This window comes from Rhinoraja longicauda, chromosome 10 (assembly GCF_053455715.1).
Source record: "Rhinoraja longicauda isolate Sanriku21f chromosome 10, sRhiLon1.1, whole genome shotgun sequence".
NCBI classification, from domain to species: domain Eukaryota; kingdom Metazoa; phylum Chordata; class Chondrichthyes; order Rajiformes; family Arhynchobatidae; genus Rhinoraja; species Rhinoraja longicauda.
In genome coordinates, this window is record NC_135962.1 from 6538417 (window position 1) to 6561079 (window position 22663).

A 22663-nucleotide genomic window follows, 5' to 3' on the forward strand; every position below is an offset into this window, starting at 1 on the left:
TTACCTTGACAGAGATGCACAATTTTTTCCCCCATATCCGCACTGCGGCCTAACATCGAGAAGTTGGCAGCCTCCACCAAGGGAGCCTGCGGACTTACCATCGTGGAGCCCGCGATCGCTCTGCCAGGGATCGATCTTGGACCTCCAACTGTGGGTGCCTGCGGACTTAACATCATGGAGCCTGCGGTCTCTGGTTAGTGTCCGACTTCGGGAACTCCAAGCCGCTGGGAGCTTCGACCGCCCCGAGGCGGGAGCTTCGACCACCAGCTGCGGGAGCTTCGATCGCCCCGGCGGATGGTTCAACTGCCCCGACCGCGGGTGAATAAAGAGGAAGAAGTTTGGGTTTTACTCCCTTCCATCACAGTGAGGAATGTGGGGAATCTGCTGTGGTGGATGTTTATGTTAACTTTTATGTATTGGTGTGTTTTTATTGGGGTTTTTTTCATATGGCTGTGTGGTAATTCACATATCACTGTACCTTAATCAGTCTGAAGAAGGGTCTCGACCCGAAACGTCACCCATTCCTTCTCTCCTGAGATGCTGCATGTCCCACTGAGTTACTCCAGCATTTTGTGAATAAATACCTTCGATTTGTATCAGCATCTGCAGTTATTTTCTTATACTGTACCTTACTTAGTACATGTGACAATAAAAGACCTTTGAATATGTATATATCAAAGTAGACTTTGAATATGTATATATCAAAGTAGACTTTGAATATGTATATATCAAAGTTGACCCAAAAATGTCAGATAGCGCTTGATAATGCCCCGTGGAGCATCTTGGTACGATATAAGTTGCTGTTACAATAGACAATAGACAATAGGTGCAGGAGTAGGCCATTCAGCCCTTCGAGCCAGCACCACCATTCAATGCGATCATGGCTGATCACTCTCAATCAGTACCCCGTTCCTGCCTTCTCCCCATACCCCCTCACTCCGCTATCCTTAAGAGCTCTATCCAGCTCTCTTGAAAGCATCCAACGAACTGGCCTCCACTGCCTTCTGAGGCAGAGAATTCCACACCTTCACCACTCTCTGACTGAAAAAGTTCTTCCTCATCTCCGTTCTAAATGGCCTACCCCTTATTCTTAAACTGTGGCCCCTTGTTCTGGACTCCCCCAACATTGGGAACATGTTTCCTGCCTCTAATGTGTCCAATCCCCTAATTATCTTATATGTTTCAATAAGATCCCCCCTCATCCTTCTAAATTCCAGTGTATACAAGCCCAATCGCTCCAGCCTTTCAACATACGACAGTCCCGCCATTCCGGGAATTAAACTAATGAACCTACGCTGCACGCCCTCCATAGCAAGAATATCCTTCCTCAAATTTGGAGACCAAAACTGCACACAGTACTCCAGGTGCGGTCTCACCAGGGCCCGGTACAACTGTAGAAGGACCTCTTTGCTCCTATACTCAACTATACTCAACAGTTTGGCATTGGTGAAACCTGAGGTCCCTTTAGATTGGGAATATTAGTTAAATAATATTCCAAGGCAATCCAGTGTCATGGCTGCTGCAGTTCACCCAGCACTGCTTTCAAACATCCATGCAGAGTGTGGACGGGTGAACACAACCTCCTCTTACCCTCCATGGAGTGGCCCCCATCTGTTTCGAATCAAACTATTCTTTTTTTAAATTCCAAGTTAATAGGTGAACCTCAGTGTCAGTAATATTGGACTGGATAAAGAAACCCCATCCATTAACCATCCCAACTCTCCAGACACCATACCGTCACTTTACAAGCATTTATTTATTTTACAAAAAGTGCATGTGACTTTCTCTCCATTACCAGTAACCTCGCAGAATATCATATTTCTTTTGGGACCTTTCCACTCCACCACTCCCTTCCCAATGTTTTAATTGTCCTGGCTGAATATGCGGTGTTGTTTGAAAGTAAAAACATGCGCACACATTCTAAGTCCGGGAGGAATGGACACACACCAGAAATAGGTGCAGACACACAGCCAAGGAAAAGCACAGCTATGGTTTTAATAATCCCTTCCCCTTGCAATCTCTCCAGACACCATTGTCCCAAGCTGGAGTCGTTATCCACACATGCTAACGGCCCCCCACTACCTTGGTCTCAGAGCTCAACCGAGTAATGATACAGTCATGCACCAAAGGCAAACCCAACCTTCTCTCCCCTCAGATGGACACTAAATGCTGGAGCAACACAGTGGGCCAGGCGACATCTCTGGAGAGAAGGAATGGGCGACGTTTTGGGTCGAAACATCGCCCATTCCTTCTCTCTAGAAATGCTGCCTGCCCCACCGAGTTACTCCAGCATTTTGTGTCTATCTTCAGTGTCAAACCAGCATCGGCAGTTCCTTCCTACACATGTTCCCTCCCCTAAAGTAGGCGCAGGATTGTGACAAGTAGTGGAAACCATGTACCATGAAGAAGCCCATGGTGTGGTGTTGTGCGGTGCACCTCACCTTGCACTTGGATGCTCAGGAGTTCAATTATGTTCCTGAGAATTGAGCACAAACCCATAGCTGCCAGTCTAGCACATGGCTGAGGGTGTACGATAACGATGAAGGCTTTATTTTACAGACGAGGTGGCAATCGAGGTCCCAAACTGCATGTCGCACTTCCTGTGTCGAGGCAGCAACTAGTTGCCAAAAACGCTTAAGTGGGTGATTTAAGATATTTTAGGATGGTGAAAACTACCAGAGGTGTGAAAGTGCAGATACCTATATCCTCGGGCACTCTTGGATGTAACAGGTGGCCTCAGGCTCGGCCTGTTTCAGCAACTTGAATACCCAGGAACAAAGGAGATCACAAGAAATGGTGAACACTGCCCAATCGATCACGGGTACTGACCTCCCCACCATCAAAAGGATCTACAGGAGTTGCTATCTCTAAAAGGCAGCCAGCATCATCAAGGACCCACACTACCCTGGCCAATTCACTCCTGCCATCGGGAAGAAGGTACAGATGCTCCTCGACTTAGATGAGGTTACGTTCCGATAAACCCATCGTAAATCGAAAATATCGTAAGTCGAAAATGCATTTAATACACCTAACCTACCGAACATCATAGCCACCTAACCTACTGAACATCATAGCCACCTAACCTGCCCAACATCATCGCCACCTAACCTACCAAACATCATAGCCACCTAACCTACCGAACATCAAAGCCACCTAACCTACCCAACATCATAGCCACCTAACCTACCCAACATCATAGCCACCTAACCTACCCAACATCATAGCCACCTAACCTACCCAACATCATAGCCACCTAACCTACCCAACATCATCCACCTAACCTACCGAACATCATAGCCACCTAACCTGCCCAACATCATAGCCACCTAACCTACCGAACATCAAAGCCACCTAACCTACCCAACATCATAGCCACCTAACCTACCGAACATCAAAGCCACCTAACCTACCCAACATCATAGCCACCTAACCTACCCAACATCATAGCCACCTAACCTACCCAACATCATAGCCACCTAACCTACCCAACATCATCCACCTAACCTACCCAACATCATAGCCACCTAACCTACCGAACATCAAAGCCACCTAACCTACCCAACATCATAGCCACCTAACCTACCCAACATCATAGCCACCTAACCTACCCAACATCATAGCCACCTAACCTACCCAACATCATCCACCTAACCTACCCAACATCATAGCCTAGCCTAGCCTTCCTCCTTCTTCTCACCAGAAGCAGGAGACACAGATGGGCGTTTTGTAGACATGATGGGATGCAAAAACACAAAACACAATACAATGTATTCAAAAAACACTGGTAACACCGTACACTGCAGAGTATGGGTTGTTTACACTGGTGATGGCGTGGCTGACTGGGAGCTGTGGCTCGCTGCCGTCGCCCGGCATCACCAGAGAGTATCGTGCCGCGTATCGCCAGCCAGGGAAAAGATCAACATTCAAAATTCGAAGTACGGTTTCTACTGAGTGTGTATTGCTTTTGCACCATCGTAAAGTCGAGATATCGTAAGTCGAGGATCATCGTAAGTCGAGGAGCATCTGTATAGGGGTCTGAAAACTGTGCCGTTCGGGTTCAGGAAGAACTTCTTCCCAACAACCATCAGGCCATTGAACACTACGAACTCCAACTAAACCTCGAACCGCAATCTGACATTTTTACGGGCTTTGTTTTGATTTGCACTATATTGGTTTTTTTATTTATTGAACTTTTTTTTGTTTGTTTAATTTTTTTTTAAATATTTATTTTTATTGAAGGAAAGATACAATACGAAAAACGTAATGCATTACATTCCCCTCCATTTTGTTCTTTATATATATAAGAACAAAAATAACCCTCACCCACCCTCCCTGGACACCCCTTTGCAGCTGATGTGTTCACAATACATCATATCACAAATACAAATGCACAATTTGACAGCAATCTTCCAAGGCGCAGGCCCATACATATCTACAACATGTCAGATGGTTCAGGATTCTCTCATTCATAATGCATCAGCCATCCTGTGAGGTAATCGGCAATTGTGTAAACAAAAATAAGTAAATAAATAAAAGTAAGACATAATTTAAAGGCAGATTCCCAACTACAATCAAGTGCCCTCAGTCAGTGGGTATTACTTTTAGATTCTCAAAGTATGACAGAAAAGGTTCCCATTCTGAATAAAACTTTTTCACAGACCCCCTCAGTGTAAATTTGATCTTTTCTAGTTTTAGAAAACTCATTACGTCCTCTAGCCAAGCAGCAGCAGATGGAGGAGTTGTAGTTTTCCAGACCAGCAAAATTCTCCTACGGGCCAAAAGTGATGTGAATGCAATGATGTCAGATTGGTTTGCATTTAAACCCAAAGTTCCATCTGTTACGCCGAATACAGCGACAAGTGGGCAAAGCCTCACTGTCACCCCGAGGACTTCACTGATGGTTTTAAAAACCACTGTCCAGTAGTCACCAAGTTTGGGGCATGACGAGAATGCGCGAGCTAGATTGGCTGGAGAGAAGGAGGAGGTTTATTACATTATCTATTGTGTACACAAACCTGTTGAGCTGGTGCAAGTAAGAATTTAATTGTTTAAATTATGACATCTTTAATCACCCTTTACCCATCTCCTGTCTCTTGGATATGACAGATAAGCCTCCATAACTTCTTTTTAGTTTAGCTTATTGTCACGTGTTCCGAGGTACAGCGAAAAGCTTTTGTTGCGTGCTAACCAGTCAGCGGAAAGACAATGCATGATTACAATCGAGCCATTTACAGTGTACAGATACATGATAAGGGAATAACTAATGTTTAGTGTAAGGTAAAGCCAATAAAGTCTGATCAAGGATAGTCCGAGAGTCACCAATGAGGTAGATAATAGTTCAGATACTTGTGCTCTCCAGTTGTGGTAGGATGGTTCAGTTGGCAAGTTGCCAGTCTGAGGGAGTTGTTGGGGGCAGTGAGCTGGGTGGTGGAGTGGAGGGGCCAGGTCAGACATGTTGTGTGGGTGGGTGCATAGTTATACAGTACGGAAACAGATCATTCGGCCCAACTCATCCATGCTAACCTAGATGTCTATAGGAGCAAGTCTCACTAGCCTGAATTTTACCGGTATCCCTTTAAACCTTTCCTATCTGCCGTACCTGCCTAAATTCTTTGAAATATTGTCATTATACCTGCCTCTACAACATCCTCTGGCAGCTCAGTCATTTCTCTGCATGAAAATCTTGCCCCTCAGGTTTCCGAAAAATCTTTCCCTTCTCACCTTAAACACATTTTCTATAGTTTTAGACTGCCCTACTCTGGAGAAAAGGTGCCATCTACCTTTAGGGGGCAGCACGGTGGCACAGCGGTAGAGTTGCAGCCTAACAGCACCTGAGACCCGGGTTCGATCCTGACTACGGGTGCTGTCTGTACGGAGCTTGTACGTTCTCCCCGTGAGACCGCGTGCGTTTTCCCTGGGTAGTCCGGTAAAGACTGTAAATTGCCGTTGGTGCTGGTTGCGCGGATTCAGTGGGCCGAAGGGCCTGTTTCCACGTTGTATTTTAGTTTAGTTTAGAGATACAGCGCAAAAACATGCCCTTCGGTCCACCGGGTCCGCGCCGACACACACGAGGGACAATTTACAATTTTTACCGAAGCCACGTTAACCTACAAACCTGTACGTCTTTGGAGTGTGGGAAGAAACCGGAGCAACGGGAAAAAAAACAAGCGGTTATGGGGAGAACGTACAAACTCCGTACGGACAGCACCCGCTGTCAGGATGGAACCCAGGTCTCTTCTGCAGACGGTCCCGTCTCCGGGTCAGACCACAGATGAACCCATCCTTGGGTCAGACACCCCACTGCAAACAGGCCTGTTCCTGGGTCAGACCACACTGCAAATTGCCCCGTCTCTGGGTCATACCCCAGCGCAGACGGACCCGTCTCTGGGACAGACACCCCACACGTCAAATCCACTGTCGCCGAAATATTTTTGGCAAAGGATCGCAGCTCCGCGATGTTAAAGTCCGCGCCGTGCCCGCGGCTTCAAGCGCTGGGCCGGTCTCCAGGAAAAGCCGCCAACTCCTCGATGTTAGGCCGCAGTGGGGACGGAAAAAAAGTTTCCCCCCAAATCCTCCCCCCCCCACTCCCCACATAAAACAAACCAAGAAACACTAAAACATACTTTGAACACATACTTAAATGAACAAAAACAGTAGAAAGGACAGGCGGACTGTTGGCGAGGCAGCCAGTGTTGGTGGATCATGGCAATGCAATGGTGATAAGGCCACAGACAATTGCAGCACTCAGCTTGATAAACAGGTTGGCAACATCTTAGCTACATACAGTTGGTGTACTGAAGGCAAATCATTAAGAATGTGGTGAGATCTACAGAAAACATTCTCTGTAGTGGGCAGAAATGATTCCAAATTATTACAGCACTCATTGGCTTGGCCTGGTTACAAAAGTATTTAACAATACATTTCCTTGGCTCGGTATTTATTTTCTCTCAACCAGGTTACAAGATGTCACAATCATGTCACAAACCTCCCTCTCACCCTTGGCACTCACCCCTTCAGACACGCAGCGTTCTGTGGGCATCAGTTCAACCGTTGCCACATCAGTTCGCGTGACACTGGGCTCCCAGCCAAGGGCACTACAGAGATTCTGCCCACTACAGAGAATGTTTTCTGCAGATCTCACCACATTCTTAATGATTCTTAATGAACCATTAACCAGATCAGGCACCACCCATGATCTGCCAGGGGTCACATCTGGGGAATCACGCACGTTCCAATTTCGGAAGAAATAAGGAGATGGGAAATGGGACTAATGGAGGGGGATCACTGGTAAGAGCAATAGCCTACTTGAAGGTATGCGACTTTAAACACGTAGTTGAGAATTTTCGGGCTGAAATTTGACTTGCAGAAACTTTTAGTTTTAGTTAAGTTTATTATTGTCAGGTGTGCCAAGACACAGTAAAAAGCTTGTAAAAATCACCAATCGCCCTATTGTTAGGAAACCTATAATGAATGGTATTTCCCCGAAGGTGTAAGAGAGATTTGGTTCACATCTCCTCAGCAAATAAAGCAGCTTCATCAATTACACCTGAGAATAATTGAAAGCGCTCGCTCTGCAACTCATTGGTTCACTCATCGCTTTCCACCCAAACCACCCGTGCCCCAGGTACATTCTGCTATAACAGCAGGAGTTGTAACAACTGTCCCTATATTGGCGAGACCACACCTGGAGTATGGCGTACAGTTTTGGTCTCTTAATCTGAGGAAAGACGTTCTTGCCATAGAGGGAGTACAGAGAAGGTTCACCAGATTGATTCCTGGGATGGCAGGACTTTCATATGAAGAAAGACTGGACAGACTCGGCTTGTACTCGCTGGAATTTAGAAGATTGAGGGGGGATCGTATAGAAACTCACAGAATTCTTAAGGGGTTTGACAGGCTTGGAAGATTGTTCCCGATGTTGGGGAAGTCCAGAACAAGGGGTCACAGTTTAAGGATAAGGGGGAAGTCTTTTAGGACCGAGATGAGAACGTTTTTTCTCCACACAGAGTGGTGAATCTGTGGAATTCTCTGCCACAGAGGGTAGTTGAGGCCAGTTCATTGGCTATATTTAAGAGGGAGTTAGATGTGGCCCTTGTGGCTAAAGGGATCAGGGGGTATGGAGAGAAGGCAGGTACGGGATACTGAGTTGGATGATCAGCCATGATCATATTGAATGGCGGTGCAGGCTCGAAGGGCCGAATGGCCTACTCCTGCACCTATTTTCTATGTTTCTGTCTCCTCCCACACATCAATCCAGGGATCCCAGCAATCCATCCAGTGTTCCCGATGTAACTTCCTTCACACTGACGATACCAAGTGCAGACGATGACCCTTTCGCCGAACACTTGCCCTCGATGTACCAATGCCTGCCGTATGACTGGCTGCTGACTGTTTTGAGTAGCTCCCTAATACGGCTCCCCTTCTCTTTCCATTATGACCTTTCAGTGCTGGGCCTCCTCCACTGCCAGAGTGAGGCCACATGCAAACTGGAGGAACAACACCTCATATTCCACTTATGGGGGACACACAGACTCGGCCTTCCAGCAAGAAGGTTTCTCCATTCATCGCATGGACCGATCAGAGATATCAGGGGGATAGGGAGACATCTGCCTCAGGGTGAACTCTTCGTAGTGCTCAATGGCAGTGAAATGCCATCCCGAAGGAAACCACCCTCCATCATCATGACCTTGGTCTACATCCCACTTCAGGCAGACGTTCATCTTGCATTGGAGATGTTGTATGCCATGGTCAACAACACCGGACGTCTTTCATATCATGGCCGGGGACATCAACAAGGCCAGTTTTGAAGAAGTCACTTCCAAGGTACCACCAGTACGTGCCCTGCATTACCAGAGGGTCAAACACCTCGACCACAGCTATTCTCGCATGAAAGATGTTTATCGCTCCATCCCTCGCCCACACTTGAGGAAATCAGACCACCAGGCTGTGCTCATTCTTCCTGTGTACAGGCAGCGACTGCAAAGTGCAGCTCCAGCGGTGAGGACCACACAAAGCTGGTCAGGGGAGGCCAAGGATTGTTTAGGGCCGGTGGATTGGGCGACATTCAAGGATTCAGCAACGGACTTGAATGAGTGCGCCACGGTTGGTACTGACATAAGAAAATGTGTTCCCACCAAAACCATCCAAATGTTCCCCAACCAGAAGCCTTGGCTGAACCAGGTGGTCTGCAAACTACTGAGGAACAGATCTCAGGCATTTAAGTGTGGCAATGCAGGCTCAGTGGAGGTTCTGCCTCACAACACCAGAGACCCGGGTTTGATCCCTACTACTGGTGCGGTCTGCATGGAGTTTGTATGTTCTCTGCGTGACCATGTGGGTTTTCTCCATGTTTCCTCCTGCATTCCAAAGACGTGCAGATTCATAGGTTAATTGGCTTCTGTAAATTGCCCCTAATGTGTAGGATGCAAAAGTGGGTAAACATAGAACTAGTATGAACGGGTGATCAATGGTCAGCAGGGACTTGTTGGGCCGAAGAACCTGTTTCCATGCTGTATGTCTCAAATTCAAAGTCCAGGTACAACCTCGGTAAGACCAGCAAAAAGGCTGACGAGGGACCTTTGTACAAAATTGGAGGATGAGGTGAGCATTAGACAATAGACAATAGGTGCAGGAGTAGGCCATTCGGCCCTTCGAGCCAGCACCGCCATTCAATGTGATCATGACTGATCATTCTCAATCAGTACCCCGTTCTTGCTTCTCCCCGTACCCCCTTACTCCGCTATCCTTAAGAGCTCTATCCAGCTCTCTCTTGAATACATTCAGAGAATTGGCCTCCACTGCCTTCTGAGGCAGCGAATTCCCTCAGCAACAGCTAGGGCAGGGCTTGCACGCCATCACTTCGTACAAGGAAACACTAAGTGGCAGCTCAAACGACAGCAAGGCATAACTCCCGGACGAGCTTAATGCTTTATACGCACACTTTGAAGCAGAGAACACTGATGTGTCTTCTCGAGCCCACACAGGCCTCAATGGCATTGTAATCACTGAGGCTGACGTCAGAAGATCCTTCGTGAGGGTGAACCTTCGGAAAGCACCTGGACCCGATGGAAATTTTGTGGGCATCTTGAGCCTCTTATTGCTGAGGTCCAATGTTCCCACCTGCTTTAAAAGGGCATCAATAATACCATTGCCCAAGAAGAGTAAGATGGCATGCCTCAATGACAACTGACCGATGGCACTAATTTCTGTAGGAAAATAACTGCTGATGCTGGTACAAATCGAAGGTATCACATTCAAAGTGATGCATGCCATCACCTCATCCAAGGAAAACCTAAGTGGCAGCTCAAACAACAGCAAGGCATCACTCCTGTGCGAGCTTAATGCTTTATATGCACACTTTGAAGTGGAGAACACTGATGTGTCTTCTCGAGCCCACACAGGCCTCAATGCCAATGTAAACACTGAGCACTAATGTTCGTGGTTATCAAGTGCTTTGAGAATGTTGATAATAGTGCATATCATTCCTACCTCAGCAAGACCCACTACAATTTGCTTACTGCCACAATAAATCAATATGATCTCTCTGGCATTCCACTCTGCATAGGACCACTTAAAAAATAAAATCATACGCATCAGGCTGCTGTTCATCAACCACAACTCCAAACTTGTTACTAAGCTCAGGAAACTGGGTCTCTTCGCATCCTTGTGTAACTGGATCCTCGAGTTTCTCATCAACAGAACACAAACAGTCTGAATTAGCAACACGTCTTCCTCGATAACCATCAGCACAGGAGCAGCTCAAGGCTGTGTGCTCAGTTCCCTGCTCTCCTCACTCTATGCCCATGACTGTGTAGCCAGGCACAGTTCTTGTCTTTTCATCCATGGCCTTGGTCCAAGCACCTGCCATTCATATCCCCCTCCCTCACCTGTATCCATCCATGGTTTGCTAAAGAGAGACACAAAATACTGGAGTGATTCGGCAGGACAGGCAGCATCTCTGGAGCGAAAGAATGGGGGGCGTTTTGGATCGAGACCCTTCTTCAGAGGCTTTATGCTGCCCCTCTTCCCTTCCAGCTTTCTCCCCTCCACCACAATCAGTCTGAAAATGGGACCCAACCTGAAATGTCACCTATTTATGTTCTCCAGACATGCTGCCTGACCCGCTGAGATACTCCGGCACCTTGTATCTATTCATTGAAATGCTCGGTAGATCAGAGAGGATTTGTAGAAAGGGAAACAGAGAAACATTTCAGCTCAATGACAACTTATCAGAACTGCAGTATATAATGGAATAGGTGATGTTTCAGGTCGAGACCCTTCATCAGACTGGGTTGGTGATGTTTCGGAAGTGTTAACTCAGTTTTGCTCTCCACAGATGCTGCCTTACCTGCTGAGTGTCTCCAGCACTCACTAGTTTGGTGTAGATTTCCAGCAATTGCAATATTTTGCTTTTAGATTACAGCCTTTATGCATTTCAAGGGAGAGCCAGACAGTGAAATTGTTCCAAAATACAAAATGCTGGAGTAACTCAGTGGGACAGGCAGCATCTCTGGAGAGAAGGAATGGGTGAAGTTTGGGGTCGAGACCCTTCTTCACACTGATGTCAGGGGAGTGGGCGGTACATAGATAAGGAAGTGTATATATAAGGAAGTGTAAGGTGTGAAAACAGGACAAAGGGAATGGAGATCAAGGAAAATGTAGAATAGATCATTGTTAGTTGGGAGAAGGTAACAACAAAACAAACAGAGATACAATGTAGTTGGAGAACTGGGAAGGGCGAGAGGATGGAGAGAGAGGGCTACTTGAAGTTAGAGAAGTCAATCTTCATACTGCTGAGTTGTAAGCTGCCCAAGCAAAATCTGAGGTGCTGTTCCTCCAATTTGCACTGGGCCTCACTCTGACAATGGAGGAGGCCCAGGACAGAAAGGTCAGTGTGGGAATAGAAGGGGGAACTAAAGTGATGAGCCACTGAGAGATCAGGCAGGTTTAGGTGGACTGAGCGGAAATGTTCAGTGAAACTTGTACCTGAAGTCACTATATCATTTACACATTGAGAAATAATGGCAAATGGTCTTTTTAAAATTTATTGGACATTGTTTTGTTTATTATGTTATCTATGATTAGTTCAGTTTAATTTAGTTGATAGATACAGCGCAGAAACAGGCCCTTTGACCCACTGAGTCTGCACTGACCAGCGATCCCCGCACATTAACACTATCCTACATTTATACCAAGCCAAATTACCTACATACCTGTACGTCTTTCGAGTGTGGGAGGAAACCAAAGATCTCGTTGAAAACCCACGCAGTCACGGGAAGAACGTACAAACTCTGTGCAGACAGCACGCATATCGGTATCGAGCCGCATGCGCTGTTGATCCCTGGGATGGCGGGACTTTCATATGAGGAAAGACTGGATAGACTGGGCTTGTACTCACTGGAATTTAGAAGACTGAGGGGGGTTCTTATAGAAACATATAAAATTCTTAAGGGGTTGGAGAGGCTAGATGCGGGGTCACAGCTTAAGGATAAGGGGGAAGTCTTTTAGGACCGAGATGAGAAAACATTTCTTCACACAGAGAGTGGTGAGTCTGTGGAATTGTCTGCCACAGAAGGTAGTTGAGGCCAGTTCATTGGCTATATTTAAGAGGGAGTTAGATGTGGCCCTTTTTGCTAAAGGGATCAGGGGGTATGGAGAGAAGGCAGGTACAGGCTACTGAGCTGGATGATCAGCCATGATCATATTGAATGGCGGTGCAGGCTCGAAGGGCCGAATGGCCTACTCCTGCACCTATTTTCTATGTTTCTATGTTTCTATGTAAGGCAGCAACTCTACCTCTGCGCCACCGTGCCGCCCTCAGACCTGTTATGCCGCTTACAGACCTGTTATGCTGCTGCCAGTATGAATTTCATCGTTCCGGTTTTGGCACATATGACAATGAAACACTCTTGACTCTTGACAACTGCCGTTTTACAGGAAATTCAAAGGAGCAATGTTTCTATTTCTTTACAGAGGGAGTGAAAAGCCACAGATGCTTCTCATCACAATGAGTTGACAGAAAGACAGCGGGTTTCAATCCATTTACAAAAAAAAAACGTGCAAATAAGCCAAGCTGTATAATTCTTCACAGTCACTCTTTGCAGAAACAGGACATTGGGCAATTTAGCCGCAGTTGCACGAGAAATTTATTTTTCTAACGTACAACTAATAAGATGTCAGCACATACAGTAATGTATATAAGGCATTACAATGGAATCTCTTGCAAAATACCCCTGTGCTAAAGACCCAGGAATGAAACTATTCTCAATCATTGCTGTGAGTTGCAGGGATAAAGTTTTCTGGTGCTTGACAGTGTTCTCTGCCCGGTCTTTGTCAAAGAAAAACTGCAGGCACCCAATGTCAAGATGACTTCTCACCATGACCATACACACGTTTATTCGCTGTCGGGTCATTCTGAGAATGTCACCCTTTGGAAACTGGATGGACAATAGACATTAGGTGCAGGAATAGGCCATTCGGCCCTTCGAGCCAGCACCACCATTCAATGCGATCATGGCTGATCATCCACAATCAGTACCCTGTTCCTGCCTTCTCCCCATACCCCCAGACTCCACTATCATTAAGCACTCTATCTAACTCTCTCTTGAAAGCATCCAGGGAATTGGCCTCCACCGCCTTCTGAGGCAGAGAATTCCACAGATTTACAACTCTGACTGAAAAGCTTGTTCCTCATCTCCATTCTAAATGGCCTACCCCTTATTCTTAAACTGTGGCCCCTTGTTCAGGACTCCCCCAACATTGGGAACATGTTTCCTGCCTCCAGCGTGTCCAATCCCTTAATAATCTTATATATTTCAATAAGATCCCCTCTCATCCTTCTAGATCCCCTCTCATTCTTCTAAATTCCAGTGTATACAAGCCCAGTCGCTCCAGTCTTTCAACATACGACAGTCCCGCCATTCCGGGAATTAACCTAGTGAACCTACGCTGCACTTCCTCAATAGCAAAAATGTCCTTCCTTAAATTTGGAGACCAAAACTGCACACAGTACTCCAGATGCGGTCTCACTAGGGCCCTGTACAACTGCAGAAGGACCTCTTTGCTCCTGTGAATGTGGAGAGGATGTTTCCACTGGTAAGACCAGAGGTCATAGCCTTAGAATTAAAGGACATTCCTATAGGAAGGAGATGAGGAGGAATTTCTTTAGTCAGAAGGTGGTGAATCTCTGGAATTCTTTGCCATAGAAGGCTGTGGAGACCAAGTCAATGAATTACCTTTATTGTCATTCAAAATGAACAAAAATCATTTGCCACGCAGCCACAACAGTACAGAGTAAAAGACACAAGACACACAATTTTAACACAAACATCCATCACAGTGACTCCTCCAGACACCCCTTCACTGTGATGGAAGGCAAAAAAATTGATATTTTTAAGGCAGAGATAGATAGATTCTTGATTAGTACGGGTGTCAGGGGTTATGGGGAGAAGGCAGGAGAATGGGGTTAGAAGGGAGAGATAGATCAGCCATGATTGAAGATCATAGACTCGATGGGCTGAACGGTCTAATTCTGTTCCTATCAGTTATGAAGAAATGTAGTAACACAAAAAAAAAAGACTACATGGATTCCTGTTCTTACTCAGATTTTGTTTCATCCCAACATATAAAACAACGTAGACTAGGGGATCTTATAGTTGAGATTTCATCCTTCCACCATCTCTGGCCTCTCGCCCAGCTTCAATCCCGGTTCCCCACCGCTAGTGTCAGCTCTGAAATCCCCTCCCCTCAATCGCTAGCTCCTCCTTTAACCTACTTTTCCAAAAACCCGCCTCTTCACCCAAACCTTTTCTCACAGTCCCAGCATCTCAAGCCTTTGGCTCCGTGTCAATTTCCCGGGTGGATACAATTTCTCTGTCAATGCAGGTTGTTGCGAGGAGAACCAAATACACAACTGCGCGGCGCAGGGGACATCTCTCGCCCCTTATCAGTTTCCCCAAATAATAAAAAGCCCCCCAGATTAGATCAGATGAGATCAGATGCACAGAAGGCAACAGAGACACACCGCGTTGCTTGTCTCTGCTTGTTCGCTCGGCAGTGCAAACAACTTCCATACCAGCGCCGACTGCAAAACATGTTTAGACAACACCGGTTCAAATGGAGAAGCAGCTTCTACAGAAGGGCCAACGTTAAATACAACATACGAGACTGCGGCGGGATTTGTGCACCTTGTCCAAAGGATGTGTCAATGGCAACACTGTGGGTGTTCAGCCCGCGTGTTATCACCATCTCCCGGCTCTCATCCCAAGCCCTCTCTCATCCCAAGCCCTCTCTCATCCCAAGCCCTCTCTCATCCCAAGCCCTCTCTCATCCCAAGCCCTCTCTCATCCCAAGCCCTCTCTCATCCCAAGCCCTCTCTCATCCCAAGCCCTCTCTCATCCCAAGCCCTCTCTCATCCCAAGCCCTCTCTCATCCCAAGCCCTCTCTCATCCCAAGCCCTCTCTCATCCCAAGCCCTCTCTCATCCCAAGCCCTCTCTCATCCCAAGCCCTCTCTCATCCCAAGCCCTCTCTCATCCCAAGCCCTCTCTCATCCCCACAACACGAGTCCCAAGCAAGGTTCAACCCATGTAAAAGCGAGCTGGCCGACAGGCACACGGACGGCAGACAACCACCGGGAACGCGACCAAAGGCAGACAGATAACAGCTGGAAGGTGGACTGAGATGGAGAGATAGTGGGCAGACAAAAGATGGAGGTGGGTAACAGCGAGGATGGAGAGGGGGGGGGGGGGGACAACAGCGAGGAGATGGAGACATTGGGGAGTGAGGAGCAGAAAGATCACGGGTAGACGGAGCAGAGAGGTGGCGGAGAGAGAGAGAGAGAGAGAGAGAGAGAGAATACAGAGAGAGCGAGAGAGAGAATAACGGAGACGAGATGACGGAGAGAGGGATGGCGGGGAAAGAGGGATGGCTTGAAGGGAGGGGGAGATGGTGGGGAAGGAGAGGGGGAGCGGTGCGAAGGGGAATGGTAGAGAGAGAAAAAAGAGGCTGGGGTGGGGAGATTGCGAGATCAGGGGGTGGAGATGGGGAGAGAGGTGGAGAGATGGGGAGGGAGAAAGGGGGAGATGGGGAGGGGGGAGAGGAGGAGATGGGGAGGGAGAGAGGGGGAGATGGGGAGGGGGAGAGGAGGAGATGGGGAGGGAGAGAGGGGGAGATGGGGAGGGGGGAGAGGAGGAGATGGGGAGGGAGGGGGAGAGGAGGAGATGGGGAGGGAGAGAGGGGGAGATGGGGAGGGGGGAGAGGAGGAGATGGGGAGGGAGGGGGAGAGGAGGAGATGGGGAGGGAGAGAGGGGGAGATGGGGAGGGGGGAGAGGAGGAGATGGGGAGGGAGGGGGAGATGGGGAGGGGGAGAGGAGGAGATGGGGAGGGAGGTGGAGAGATGGGGAGGGAGAAAGGGGGAGATGGGGAGGGGGAGAGGAGGAGATGGGGAGGGAGGTGGAGAGATGGGGAGGGAGAAAGGGGGAGATGGGGAGGGGGAGAGGAGGAGATGGGGAGGGAGAGAGGGGGAAGGAGAGGGGGAGATGGGGATGGGGAGAGAGAGAGAGGGAGACGGGAGATGGAAGGTAGGGAGGGGGAGATGGGGAGGGAGAGAGGGGGTCGGGTGAGGAGACAGGGACCCGCGGCTGCTCAGGGTGAAGCTGTGTCCCCTACAGCTGACTCCACTCACCGCCTGCTGCCTGCCTGCCCCCTGCCCGGGGGGCTGGGGCTGGGGCTGGGGCTGGGGCTGGGGCTCCCCCTGTCCCTGCGCTGTGGGACGCGCTTTGCCGCCTTGCCACAGGTAGTAGAACAAGCCGAGAATCCAGGCGGCACCGAGCAGGGCGGCGGCGTTGAGCCGCACTCTCCGCATGGTCGGCCGGGCTGCAGCCGCCTGGCAGCCGCTTGCCCCTCGCTCCCTTCCCTTCCCTTCCCTTCCCTGTCCTTCCCCGTCCCGTCTGCAGCCCACAGACCACTGCCGGGTCCTAACGCGCCGCGCCTCCCCGCCTCCAGCCCAGGCCAACCCCGCCTTCACCATCCCATCCCGGGACCCCCTCCCTCCCTCCCTCCCTCCCATCCCTGGCCCATCCACAGATAGACAAGCATGCTGCAGAAACAGGCACCATCCCTGCAGAGAAAGAATGGGCCGGGATGGGTGTCAGAGATTATGGGGAGAAGGCAGGAGAATAGGGGTTGGAGGGAGAGATAGACCAGACATGATCGAATGGCGGCGCAAACCCGATGGGCCGAATGGCCTAATTCTGCTCCAACAACATAATCTTCAGACTTCTTTGTCCAACCCTTCTAGCCTTAGAGGGGAGTACTTCTTGCCATAGAGGGAGTACAGAGAAGGTTCACCAGATTGACTCCTGGGATGGCAGGACTTTCATATGAAGAAAGACTGGATAGACTCGCTGGAATTTAGAAGATTGAGGGGGGATCTTATAGAAACTTACAAAATTCTTAAGGGGTTGGACAGGCTAGATGCGGGAAGATTGTTCCCGATGTTGGGGAAGTCCAGAACCAGGGGTCACGGTTTAAGGATAAAGGGGAACTCTTTTAGGACCGAGATGCGAAAACATTTTTTCACACAGAGAGTGGTGAATCTGTGGAATTCTCTGCCACAGAAGGTAGTTGAGGCCAGTTCATTGGCTATATATAAGAGGGAGTTAGATGTGGCCCTTGTGGCTAAAGGGATCAGGGGGTATGGAGAGAAGGCAGGTACAGGATACTGATCTGGATGATCAGCCATGATCATATTGAATGGCGGTGCTGGCTCGAAGGGCCGAATGGCCTACTCCTGCACCTATTTTCTATGTTTCTAACCCCGTCCCTGCATTGCTACAGTACACCATGCCAGTGTTACTCCATGCTATTCCCAGTGGTGTGTGTAATCCTTCCACAGTGATCCTTGTGTTTTCGTCCATTCCTAATCCATTTCAACGTCCCACCACTATCCCCAATTCATCTCCACCTCTCCACTTATTCCTAATCCACTCTAAAGTCACTCTACTCCATTCTAGATGAATTCCTATATCTTTACTCCATTCATAATCTACACCAAAGCTTTGTTCCCTGCACATCCCAATGTCTATTCAACCTGTTCCCAGTGGCACCGAACACATCCCAATTTCCCTTCACTCCATTTTCAGAGGGCCCCTCTTCCTCTCCTGCATTCTCAGCCAGTCCTGATGCCCTTCCATTGATGTAGATCTCCCGGTTGCTAAATACTTTAACTCCCCCTCCCATTCCCTCACTGACCTTTCTGTCCTGGGCCTCCTCCACTGTCATGGTGAGGCTCAACACACATTGGAGGAACAGCACCTCATATTTTGCTTGGGCAGCTTACACCCCAGCGGTCTGAATATTGACTTCTCTAACTTCAAGTTACCCTGGCTTTCCCTCTCTCTCTATCCTAACCCCATCCTTGTTCTCTGACCAGTCTGACTGTCCCCTTGAGTAAAGTTTTATCTTTCTATGCTTTGTTGTCACCTCCCCCAAGCTAAGGGGAAAAACTAATGAGGAAAAACTTTTTCAGTCAGAGAGTTGTGAATCTGTGGAATTCTCTGCCTCAGAAGGCAATGGAGGCCAATTCTCTGAATGCATTCAAGAGAGAGCTAGATAGAGCTCTTAAGGATAGCGGAGTCAGGGGGTATGGGGAAAAGGCAGGAACGGGGTACTGATTGAGAATGATCAGCCATGATCACACTGAATAGCGGTGCTGGCTCGAAGGGCTAAATGGCCTCCTCCTGCACCTATTGTCTAACAATGATCTATTCTACAACTTCCTTGAACCGTCCCCTTTGATGTCTTGTTTTCACACCTTACATTATTTATATCTGTGTCTCCCTCTCCCCTGACTCTCAGTCTGAAGAAGGGTCTCGACCCGAAACGTCACCCATTTCTTCTCTGCAGAGATGCTGCCTGTCCCGCTGAGTTACTCCTGCATTTTGTGCCTATCTTCAGTATAAACCAGCCCCTGCAGTTCCTTTCTACGCCTTTAATTCCTGGCCCAGCCAATGTCCCTCCAATTAACTCTGAGTGAATCTATCTCTCTCCATCTCATTCCCTCATTCATGCCGGTACTATTCCAAACTGATCCCTCAGTCCCTTCACTCCATTCACCAGCCCACCCCTATCTCCTCCTGTCTGGGTTCACAGCCAACCTTTTGGTTCCCACATTCCCTCTTCCTCCATTCTATTTCTCGGATCATCCCTCTGGCTAAACATTGGTGGTGCAGCGGTCGAGCTGGTGCCTTACAGAGCCAGTCGACCCGGGTTCAATCCTGACTACGGATGCTATCTGCAGGGAGTTTTTACGTTCTCCCCGTAACCTGCGTGGGTTTTCGCCGGGTACTCCAGTTTTCTCCCACACTCCAAAGTGGGCTAATTGGCTTGGTATAATTGTAAATTGTCCCTCGTGTGTGTAGGGTAGTGTTAGTGTCCGGGGATCGCTGGTCGGTGTGGACTCGGTGGGCCGAAGGGCCTGTTTCCGCGTCGTATCTCTAAACTAAAAAAAAATCGAAATTTCCTGACTCCATTCCCCTCACTGTGCCTCTGTCATAGAGTCATGGAGTCTTATACACGGTTTGGGTGAAACAATTATTCCACACGAGAACCTGAGGACATGGGTTTAAGGTGAGGGGGGAAAAGATTTAACAGGAATCTGAGGGTAACGTGTTTACACAAAGGGTAGTGGGTGAACGAAACGAGCTGCCGGAGGAGGTAGTTGTTGAGGTGGGTACTATCGCAACGTTTAAGAAACATTTGGACAACTACATGGATAGGACAGGTTTAGAGGGATATGGGCTGAACACAGGCAGGTGAGACTAGTGTAGATGTTGGCTGATGTGGGCATGCTGGGCTGAATGTCCTGTTTCCACGCTGTATCACTCTATGACCTGATCAATGCCTTCCTGCAGCCTAAACCTATCCTCACTATCAGCATACCGCCAATCTCTGTGACTTCTATAAAATGTACTAATCATATCCCCTACATTTCTACTCCAATTGTTAATGTTTGTAACAAACAGCAAGGGTTCCAGTAACAATCAGTATCATCGGCAGGCAATTACAAAAATAATCCTCCACTTTCATCCTCTGCTTCCTATCACCAAGCCAATTTTGGACCCAACTTGCCAATTTGCCTTGGATCTATGGCTCTAACCTTCTGGACCTGCCTTTCTCTGTACTTTCTCACCTGTTCCCATTACATTAATTTTCCCTCCACATATTCTCTCCATTATAAGGTCATAAGTGATAGGAGCAGAATTAGGCCATTCGACCCATCGTCTACTCTGTCATTCAATCATGGCTGATCTATCTCTCCCTCCTAACCCCATTCTCCTGCCTTCTCCCCATTATCCCTGACACCCATACTAATCAAGTATCTCTACCTTAAAAATATCCATTGACTTGGCCTCAGCCTTCTGTGGCAAAGAATTCCACAGATTTACCACCCTCTGACTAAATAAATTCCTCCTCATCTCCTTCCAAAAGGAATGTCCTTTAATTCTGAGGCTATGACCTGCGGTCCTAGACTCTCCCACTAGTTGAAACATCCTCTCCGCATCCACTCTATCCAAGCCTTTCATTATTCGGTAAGTTTCAATGAGGTCCCCCCTCATCCTTCTAAACTCCAACGAGTACAGGCCCAGTGCCAAACGCTCATCATATGAGCCATCCGTTTATCCCTCAACAGCATTCCCTTTGCTTCCTTGACTGTAATTCACAATCCTCGAACGAGCTAGGCAAGATTGTCCAGCTCAGCTCAGTCCAAGATATTTTTCCAAAAATATAGTGAATAGAACCCAGACATGTCTTTTGCTGCATGCATTTTATCATTGACCCAATACATTATTTTACGTTACATTAATGCACCCCAAGAATTGACAGGGGAATCATCAGTGAGTCTATCTTACCAACATTTTCCCATTTTAAATGGGCTGCAGTCTTAGGTTCACAGGTGAAGAAATGGATTGAAGATGTAGATTTAGTTAACAGGCCCTTCAGCCCATCTTGCCCACACCGGCCAGCATGTCCCAGCCACACTAGTCCTACCTGCCCGCATTTGGTCTGTATCGCTCCAAACCTGAGTAAAGTTAAGCAGATGTTGAATTTCTTTTTAATTACTTCGCAAAAATTTCTAAACACCTGTTTTCACTTTTTCATTATGGGGTATTGTGTGTAGATTTAAAAAAAAAATGTAATCCATTTTAAAATGAGGCTGTAACGTAGCAAAGTGTGGAAAAAGTGAAGGGGTCTGAATACTTTCTGAATGCACTGTACTTCGAAACTACAGGGAATCAGTGTCAAGCCTGCAACATCTCATGTGACATACCCAGGAATCGGTCAGGTGAAACTTTGCCACACTCCTTATGTGGTACATTTATCCTTCACTAGTTAAGGGGACAAAATTGTACATAATATCCATGCTGAGATCCCAGCAAGACCATGTATATTTGCCTGACATACCCGGCTCCTTTTCTCATTGAAGTCTACATGGTATTTTCCACATGTGCATGTGAAATACATGGTTCTCATTATTCAGTCTTATTTAGAGGTAATATTTATAATATGATGTCTGCAAGCAGATTTCTGAATGAAAGATTTATCCAAATCATCTGAAATGAATCCCTGAGTCCAGAGAATTAAAGGGGAAGATAGACACAAAACGCTGGAGTAACTCAGAGGGATAATAGGTAGCAGCATCTCTGGATAGAAGGATTGGGTGACATTTCGGGTCGAAACCCTTCTTCAGTGAGGACCTGAAGAAGGGTCTCGACCAGAAACATCACTCATTCCTTGTCTCCAGAGATGCTGCCTGTCCCGCTGAGTTACTCCAGCATTTTGTATCTGTCTTCAGTGTACACCATCATCTGCAGTTCCTTCCTACACAAATCAAAGGGGAATACGTTTGATCAGTGGGATCATGGTATGGCCAATGCCAATGTTATAACTTCGCTGGAGTACCTTGTCTGGAGGTGCAGATAGTTCTGTAGCAGTTCTTTTGTACTGCAGTTGTCATTTCTATATCCAGAGTTCTCTTCTGCTTCTTGATGTCTTACAGAGTGTATCGAATTGGCTGTGATGGCAGGGACCTCAAGAGAAAGTTAATGTGGGCATGGCTGTGACAGACTCAGCCTTATCTTTCATACTCATGCTGACTGGTGAGCACGCAGCAAAAGCTTTTCACTGTACCTCGGTACATGTGACAATAAACTAAACTGAACGAATGGCAGTGCAGGTGTAGTCCTGTGGCACAGTTTCACCAGTTTGGCACCTTACTCATTATAGAGTCATAGAGTGATACAGTGTGGAAACAGTCCCTTCGGCCCAACTTGCCCACACCGCCCAACATGTCCCAGCTACACTAGTCCCACCTGCCTGCACTTGGTCCATATCCCTCCAAACCGGTCCTATCCATGTACCTGTCTATCTGTTTCTTAAACATTGGGACAGTCCCAGCCTCAACTACCTCCTCTGGCAGCTTGTTCCATACACCCACCACCCTTTGTGTGAAAAGGTTACCCCTCAGATTCCTATTAAATCTCTATCCCTTCACCTTGAACCTATATCCTCTGGTCCTCAATTCCCCTAGTCTGGACAAGAGATTCTGTGCATCTACCTGATCTATTCCTCTCATGATTTTGGACACCTCTATAAGATCATCTC

General features: G+C 47.7%; 1 protein-coding gene across 2 annotated transcripts in view; it reads right to left on the reverse strand.

The window, feature by feature from the left end:
- The window catches only part of LOC144597575 (polypeptide N-acetylgalactosaminyltransferase 16-like), a 132291-nt gene extending 115378 nt beyond the window's left edge, over positions 1–16913 (reverse strand). For both annotated transcript variants that reach the window (XR_013547761.1, XM_078407068.1), the window contains exon 1: positions 16683–16913. Coding sequence is in view for 1 of the 2 variants with exons in the window: in XM_078407068.1 (XP_078263194.1) it covers positions 16683–16862 (180 nt within the window). In the remaining variant the exon portion in view is untranslated. The remainder of the gene's footprint in view (positions 1–16682) is intronic.
- Positions 16914–22663: the final 5750 nt, after the last annotated feature.